Source organism: Brachypodium distachyon, chromosome 2, assembly GCF_000005505.3.
Source record: "Brachypodium distachyon strain Bd21 chromosome 2, Brachypodium_distachyon_v3.0, whole genome shotgun sequence".
NCBI classification, from domain to species: domain Eukaryota; kingdom Viridiplantae; phylum Streptophyta; class Magnoliopsida; order Poales; family Poaceae; genus Brachypodium; species Brachypodium distachyon.
The window spans coordinates 13,632,719-13,641,564 of NC_016132.3; the positions used below are offsets into that span (position 1 = coordinate 13,632,719).

Genomic DNA, 8,846 nt, shown 5'->3' on the forward strand with positions numbered 1-8,846 from the left:
GAAAAAGACACTTGGAACAGAGTAATGCACTATCTTGGGCCCGGCCTTTCAACTTCCAAACTTTCGTGAATCATGAAGAAAGAAAGTGTTGCAGATTGACAACAGGACGGTTGGGCTGAAAAAAAGAAAGATGTTCCAAAATCTCTGTATGTCCCTTTTTACAGGGAGCTCACTCTGTCACTCTGTGTGGCTTGATACGGCACAAAGGCACATTTTAGCCCTAGCATGCACTAAACACGCGTTGCTTCACTACAACTCTGCATTAACAACAGCCTCAAAGAACAAGACATGGCTCGTCTTGACAGTCAGTGCACAATCAAGTATGTACGGTTTCCACAAAACAAATGGAATTACAATGAATATACTGTACTCAAGTATATGTAACCAACCAAAATGGGGTGATAACAGCTAATCAGGCATCCCAAAGAATTCAGTCTCATCGATTAAAAACGAATCAACACATTTTCATCCTACACTCGTACGACACTAGCACATGGCCCTTTGATCTAGCTGCTGCATGAATCCCAGACCCACAATCTAAGCATCGGATGCAAATTGGACAGAGAAAGTCATACGCACAGCACTTTCGAAAACGAATACATTAGAGTCGGTGTAGTATCTTTGCGCTGCGTCATGTTGTATTGCACCCAAATCAAGTGCCAATGCAGCTACACTCATGTGGTGTTCTCTGGTGATGACAGAAGCAGAGTGTTTGGGAATGTAACACAAGTTTCTCCTCGCTCAGTGTGTTCTTTTAACACTGAACGTATTACGTGTGTGACCTGGGCCAGAAATGCCAGATTGTGGATGCTGATCTACACAGATAGTACTCACTGAAGCTTTGAAGGTCTTCGAAGAACAGCAGCAACTCGTGCATCTGATGTGTGGTGTGATACAGGAGTGTTAGATATTCAATATACGTACAACAGCAACAACAACTATAAAGCGGTGCATTGAATATGGTTGAGAAGATAAGAGATGAAAATATGCAAAGTAAACCATACGGAATAAACAAGAATTGTTCAATCAAACTAGAGCTACACACCAAGCAGAGGGTAGTAGTCTGCGACCCAGTAATAATGACCACTTCAGTTGGTATTACAATTTTACAGATCATTTATGAACTCACGGTGAGCAACTACTTTTGAGTTTATTGCAGTAATAAAACTAGTTCTGCAATTCTTTTTCCAGCTTCGGGAAGTAACGCCTATGGTAAAACAAATGAAGGATAGCTGAAATTTTAGTTTAGATAGCAAGAAGACTGCATACCTTTAAGAGCTGAAAAGATTTCCAACTAACACAGATTTATCGTTTCTTCCATGAGTAGCTCGTCTACGCAATGGAGGTGCATAAACTGTTATCGGGAGGACCCAGTCCCCCTTCTCTCTTTTCTCAACAAGAAGTGGGTGCTCATACCTGCCAAAGAGAGACCAGAATTGCCGATTCAAAGATAGCAGCAGCAGATTAGAAGGATTCACACTCACCAGTATCAGTATGGGATAACTCTTTCATTAAATCGCTAAACATGAAGAAAGTAACACTAACTTTCAAGGAACTAGTTACGATAATGCCATTGACATGTTCAGGGGTATGTCCTTAACTAACTTTAATTAAGCACATGCACATGTTAGAGTAATAACAATAAGCAAAAAATGACTCCAATAGAACCATCACATACATACCTTGATGGGTCCATTCCTGGAGGAGTTGTGAAGAACTCAAATCTAAGGGACCACTGTACAGAGACCTTTGAGGTAGCAAATGACATTGGTCCGTCAATAGGAATTGAAAAGAGAAAGCTTGTCTGATGAAGATCTGCAACAACTTCATGATGTTCACTGTGTACCTGCTCACAAAGTACAGAAACGAAATGGGTGAATAATAGAAAAATCACAGGTTGTACAGAATAGAATTTGGTAATCAAATAAACCCAGTTATTTTGAATAAAAGTCTAGAGATGACTCGTGACACCTGGTATTGCTGGAATATGATTATTGGCATCACTAAGGTAAAACATACATAGAGTTCTAATTACATTAACTCATGACATCATGTGAATGTTTGAGGGCATCAGCCCATTTCCTTTCCTCAAACTGCGTAAATGGGGTGATTTAGTTATATGCAGCTGCAAAGTGACGGCTATAAGAAATGCCACTGCAAACTCAACAAAGTCGGAAAGGTGTCATCAGACTACAAGTTTAACTAATGATGGCAACACTTCCTGAGTGATGGGAGCTCATCATCGCCGCCATGGCGTTCCTCCGTGCCACCGGGCAGGCAGGCATAGGCCCCGGCGCAATCCTTTACGTGCGCACGAGTTTCAGGGATTGAACGTGCAAATGTCTAATGCTGCTCGTGCGTTATCACAACCACAAAACTAGTGGTTCTGCGCAATTAACTTGAGGAGAGATTTTTCAGTAGCATGCGACGCGTTTTCCAGGACAAGGTCTTGCAGTCTGAGGTTGCCATGCTCATACAGGAGGAGATCAAGAAGCAGACCTACTCCTTCTTGCAAGAACCAGGAGATGGTTTTCGTTGGGGGCACTCTTGACTGCTCTTTTTCTATACGACTGGCAGAGCGCCAACCTTTTCCTATAAAAATAAAAGAAATATCTTAATGGTTCATGACACTAACTGCAAAAATGATACCTTGGTTATTGTGGGCGAGACCCTTCTTGAAGGATGTATTACACGAGGATTAATTGTTTCTGATGTTTCCAAGGTTATAGACACCTGTGCAATACCAAACAGATTTATTCATTTGTATGCTAAAATCGAAATTCAATATCCCTCCGTCCAACAAAGGATGTCTCAACTTTGACTAAATTTGAATGCATCTATACACTGAGTCATGTCTAGATACATCTAAATTTTGACAAACTTGAGACATCTTTTGTTGGACGGAGAGAGTACATAATTTACTCAACTCGGTCTTTTACCTCTAGGCATCTCCGTGTTCCAGTTCCATGAAAAAAAGTGAGTGTTCCACCAATCTGCAATTGGTGAACTGAGATAACCGGCTCTAACAATGATAAAGCAGTAAGCAAGTAACAACTGAAATAAGGCTTATTATAATACCATATCACCAAAGTAATAAGTTGAGTCAGAATTCTTTGGTGAGAAACGAAGCAAGACTTGATCATCTATTCGTATATTGTATGATCTTCCTCTCATAAAGCCTTCTGCTGCAAAAAAAAAGTGAAAGAAACTAAGCATAGAAAATCAATTTTGATCAGGAGTAAATTTAGAACACAAGGTGCAATGCTGAAATTTAACTCCATAACTGACACATGATGGCTTACATCCAGACGGTTCGGCATGTTTTGGCGTGAGAGGAAGTCCAACATCATCTTTTAGGCGATCAGAATCTAGAGAAAATCTTTGACCATTTGATGGATTATGATCTGAAAGCAAATGGTTTAGCTTCCTTTGAGGTGACACCATTCCTGTTTGTGCCATTTACTACATTATAAACACCCACCGTGGAAGTATTAAGGCTATCTGATATAAATGAACATTTAGCATTAAGCATTTACGCATGTTCATACAGAACTCTGACTCTTCTGAGAAAAAGCCAAATAGGTGGTATTCTCATGGAAGGATAACAAATGAAACATAAATTCACTTGTGTTTAACTCGAGTACTAAGGAGATATGCCACAAATAAGTTCAATTTGAAACTGAGAACTCAATAAACAAATATGTGAAGTCCTGCCTTGTACATTAAAAGAAAAGGATAAGCTTACACATACAAGATTTTTTTTTCTTTTCTAGAATACACCCAAGCAGGTGTATCATATATCACATACAAGAAATATGACAAAATAAGAAAAATTTAGACAACATTAAACATCAAGAGGCAGACAGAATTCTATACAAAATTTAACAGTATTGTCAAGTAGCTATTTCTTTATGAGTATTGCAGCTCTCACACAACACCAAAGTAACTATAAAGGCTCACTCTTTACCTCCACCATGATCATCTGAAATCTCTGACACTGACAATCGAGGAATTGCACTATATGACGGGAAAGTGGGATGCTCTCCCTGAGAATGCAATGCCTCACTTGTGGAAAGACGTGATGAGATGGACTGTGTTGATACTGAGTCCCTGCGGGTAAACTCTGTATTTGATTTAGAAGGGTTGTATGAGGAAACCGACGAAACTTCGTCTTTTGAACTATCATATCCTTCTTCTAGATCAGTATTATCATTCGCTCTGGTCTGCAAATATTATATATCAACATGGGTCTAAAGAGAAATCAAGGGAATACATGGATGCCATTGATTTACGTGATTCAATCTAACGTCTACACATAAATGCAAAATACCATATGTTGGTAAATAGTTCAGTTTGTACTGATCATTACTAGACAAAACTACAAATTGCAGATTTTTTGAGAAACTGGCATGTACTTCATTTTAAGTAATCCAAATAACTATTGATAACTCATAGATATTCCTGTAGAAAGATTTATGCAAGACAATGTGTAAGAAACAGATAACAATAATAGAGCGTCATGAAGTATGGGAGATGGTATCAAGCTAAATAAGGACTCACCCATTCTGAACCTTCATAATTTTCCCTCCAAAATATACTCAGTTGCTCGACTAAGAGTGGGAAACTCCCTGACATAAGCAAAAGTTTAGTAGTGCTACAAAAAGTATCCACTGCACATTCACTAACAACTCTGCAATATTTCTTTGTTGTTTAGCATCATCGGATTTAAAGCGGACTCTGGTGTCAGTCTCCACAAGACTTCATGAAAAATACAAAAAACACAAATATTTTCTAAAGGACGGATGCATGAAAACTTTGGAAGGATCAATATGTCTAAGAATCACAGCAATAGCTGCGAGGAGTGGGTAGATCTGTAGAAAAATGGAGAGTGTATGCTTGATCATGCATTGAGAAAACAGTGCACATGCAAAAGAATAAATGACATCATTGAGTATATGATTTGGTTAGTTCCAATATTGATAGACCCCTTGCAGTTTTAACACATTGCTCCTACTGATTGCAATTGAAGAATGTCCACTAGATATTACACCAAACAATGTAAGCCCGCAATTCGGCATCATTCAGTGAACACTTCAATCTACAACTTAACAGACAAATAGTTTTAATGACAACATACTTCTGAAATCCAATAAGGGGAAACACACTAGCACACAAAATGATAGAAGTGCAAGAACATTACATAGTATATTCACATCACTGACCTTCTTCATTAAGTAGGTTGCTGCTTTTCTGGGAAACACATATCTGCAATGGAACTCGACCTTCCTACAGAAACCAAATCAATTCAAACTATCGTTCAGGGTTATGGTACATTTTCATGCCAGAAACTTGGAGCCATCTGAATCTTCGCGCATGGCTAAGAGCAACACCCACGCTTGTAGATTGGCAGTGTTTAATGCCCGGACCTATGTAGATTTTTTTAAAGAGACTAGTATAGATGCATCTATGATATTCATGCCCTTTGCAAGGTACTTACTTAGTTTTGTTTGTCCTGTATTAAATATTTAAACATAACTGTCTTGTAATAAATATTTCAAAAACGTGCTTCAGTTGTTTATATATTTTCTTTCTAGAATAGTTTTATAACTTAGAATCTCAGATCCAAAATGATCCAATAAGCACAAAAATTAAGCATGCCCAAAAGAAATACTTCACAAGTCAGAGGCTTGAGCACTCAGTTTCAATAATAATACAAATTACCAATGAAATTACGATTACCAGATCAAAGCTTCCAATATTTTAGCACAGGTCATGGGAACTTAAGGCGTACGACTTTATGTGTACTGAAAGCAGAAACTCACCAACTGAACAGCCCTATTTACATGGCCTTTATTTTGTTCTCCATTACCCAATTCAATCAATCTCCCAAGCAATGTACTCCTAACATAATAAATATAGCGAATACTGATGCCCCTATATGATGGTGGTAAAATCTTCGGGAGCTTCAGACGTACAATATCTGCAGAAGATTTTTAGTTCAACTGAGTTACAACTCCTAAATTAGTGTAGATAATTATATTTCACATGATGCAGAGTTTAGTTTGAGAAACATGCATGTTTATATCCCTAGATCCTGTAACACAGCCATGGCCAGTATTGTGTTCTCATTGACTTCACGTGCAGAATCATGGATACTCATTACTCGATGCTTGACTTTGAGGTAAGGTGAAACATGAAGACACAAATAGGTCAATAAATACTACTCCCTCCGTTCCTAAATACTTGTCGCTGTTTTAGTTCAAATTTGCACTAAAACAGCGACAAGTATTTAGGAACGGAGGGAGTATTTAAGATCAGAATCAGATAGAAGGTGGGACGGGTGGTTAGCCAAACTAGAAGTGAAGGCTATTCCTATTACAGTATCACACCACATGTCATACAATAATAGGGAAGGAACACACAACAACAATATCTAATATTTCAAGTAATCTAGAAATAGAACATTGCATAACCAAGAGCACTCCTCCAAAACGAGAGATAACTTACATGTTTTTGTTTGTCCTGAAGCAATTATCACTTTGGAGACTAATGAGGGTGCCAAACAATCCAAAAACAAATACTCACCTGTGTTATCAATAAGAACATAAGACAATTAACAGAAAAAATAAAAGATGCACTGATCAATTACATGATAGCTGTAGTGTACCTTTCCTTTGCTTAGACCCTGGTAGGGTTTTTGGGACAGAGAACCATTGACTGTCCAATTTCTCAATTCCTTTAAGTTCAAACGATAGCCCATCTACCAACAGAGAGGGGACATCTTCATCCAAACCAGTTCCTGCATCATCCTTTAAACTAGTGGAGCTGCAGATTTCTATAGTTGCAGTAACTGAATCACCAGGTCTGTACACCTCCTTATCTGTCTGGAGCTTCAATTTCGGGGAAAACAGCTGCTTCGCAGCTGACTTAACCTTACTGTCTTCGAACCACCCAACACTTCTGAAAAAGGGCAGCCCTTGCGGAATTGGAAGTCTGAGTGACATGTCATCAAACCAGTAAATCTCTCCAATTCAACAATTTTCCAGCAACATGTCGAGAAAGAATAGGCCACAAGGATGTGTTATCTTCTAAAGCTGTGGCTAATAACCGCTGGTATAATTCTCCTGCAGATTCACCACGAACTTAATTAATTGTTTTATTAATATCATCAAAGGACTTATTCAGGAGTATTTTCTCAAAATCAAATAAACAAATTTACAATTCTCAATTCTCTCATAAACACGAGAATTGTAAACCCAAAGTTGACAGAGCGCAAGGGCTGCATATGCAATTGATGCCATGTCCGCTAAGGCGTAAGTTACATAATAAGATAGAGGAAACAAATTAAACGAGCACAGAAAATTGCAATTTAGAAACAGGCTAGAAAAATGACATGATGTCACAACACCTATCAACTGAGCAGAAACTCAAATTTGCATTATAATGCAGCAACTAATAATTGAGCAGGAATGGACATCTATCAATTGAGATAGAACCATGCATATACACAAACCATAGATACAAATCACAGGTGCTATCAATTGAGAGGAATTTCAGGTCTATACATACATCAGATATATACATCTAACAGGTGCATCAATTGATATGAATTTGTAAGGTAGTCATTGACCACAAATTTGCATAGGAAGCTCCGTGCTCAGCTGCCTGCTCATGTATAGCGAGAAATCTACTCCACGATGCATAAACCTATGCAGGGATTGAGGGGGGGGGGGGGGGGGGGAGGGTGAGCTCTTCACCTTTGTCGCCGGCGATCGCGGTAGCTGGGGGGAGTCGGCGTGGAGTTGCAGACGGAGCCGGCGGGGAAGGTTGGCGATGGTGACGGGGCGGCGAGGGCGTTCGCGATGGATACTGGGAGGCGTGAATCTCGACGGTGGCGACGCAGACCGGGCGACGTTTGACGGTGGACCGCCGGATCTCGACGTTGGCGTCGCGGCGGTTCGCGCCTCGGGTCTCGACGGTGGAGGGATGGATCTCGACGACGACGGACGGCGTGGTGGGCTGAGGCCGATGAGAGAAGCCGTCGTGGGCCGCGGTGGCGGATGGGCTAGGCGACGGCGGCGCGAGAGGGAACCATTTCCCCCGGGAGTGAGAGCCGGATGGGCCGTGGGAGAGCAGCCCGATTTCCATTTTATTTAAAATTTATTAACAAAAGAGATGACCAAATATAGAAAGCCTCTCTTGTTCCCCTCAAAAAAAAAAAAAAAGCCTCTCTTGAAAGAAAATGGTATAATCAAGGAGAAAATAAATGTGCTTGGTAAAAAAAGGATAAAATAAATGTTGATTCAAATGTTGGAAAACACTACTAGTGTAAAAGCAAAAATGACCTAATGCATGCAAAGTCATTAATGTTGGTACCATGCAAAACAAGATAACTATGCATGTGGTTAAGATAGAGACATGTGATATGGGCCTTTTAGGGCATCCACGGTTTTAGAGAAAATTGCCTCAAGCACCGCAGCAATTTTGGGTTGCCTCTAAACTCAGAGGTGCCGGCAGTCTCTCAGAGGTAAACTAGTTGCACACCCTATTTGTCAGGCTCTAGACACTAAAATCATGCTTGGTGTTTGGACCCGTCTTCGAGGCATCACTTGTCTCTATGCACGGTATGCCTTGTGATAAGAGTAGAGGCAAGTTGTGAGTTCGAGATTAGAGACGCATTTGTCTGTAAAGACTCTGCATGCTTACATTTGCGAATTCGTGTTTTTTAGAGATCTGACTTACACACTCAGACTGAGGTAGTAGATAATAACCAATATTTACTCAAAGCCTTATAGGAGAATGGCCTCGATACGCCACATCACATTTTTTTTTCCCGCTAAGCTGGT

General features: G+C 39.9%; 1 protein-coding gene across 2 annotated transcripts; it reads right to left on the reverse strand.

The window, feature by feature from the left end:
• Nucleotides 1–274: 274 nt before the first annotated feature.
• LOC100825290 lies at nucleotides 275–8,018 on the reverse strand. Of its 2 annotated transcripts, none has more exons than XM_010232678.3 (14): nucleotides 7,758–8,018; nucleotides 6,668–7,124; nucleotides 6,508–6,585; nucleotides 5,823–5,980; nucleotides 5,223–5,286; nucleotides 4,561–4,628; nucleotides 3,968–4,223; nucleotides 3,303–3,404; nucleotides 3,079–3,185; nucleotides 2,940–2,993; nucleotides 2,650–2,733; nucleotides 1,683–1,846; nucleotides 1,270–1,416; nucleotides 275–877 (listed from the first exon to the last, which is right to left on the reverse strand). In XM_010232678.3, the coding sequence occupies exons 2-13, from the start codon at nucleotides 7,002–7,004 to the stop codon at nucleotides 1,272–1,274; spliced, it is 1,617 nt and encodes a 538-aa protein (XP_010230980.1). In that variant the 5' UTR covers nucleotides 7,005–7,124; nucleotides 7,758–8,018; the 3' UTR covers nucleotides 275–877; nucleotides 1,270–1,271. The 2 variants fall into 2 exon arrangements, with proteins under 2 accessions (XP_010230980.1, XP_003567821.1); XM_003567773.4 differs by having other exon boundaries at nucleotides 3,303–3,446; nucleotides 7,758–8,015.
• Between the last annotated feature and the right edge of the window lie 828 nt (nucleotides 8,019–8,846).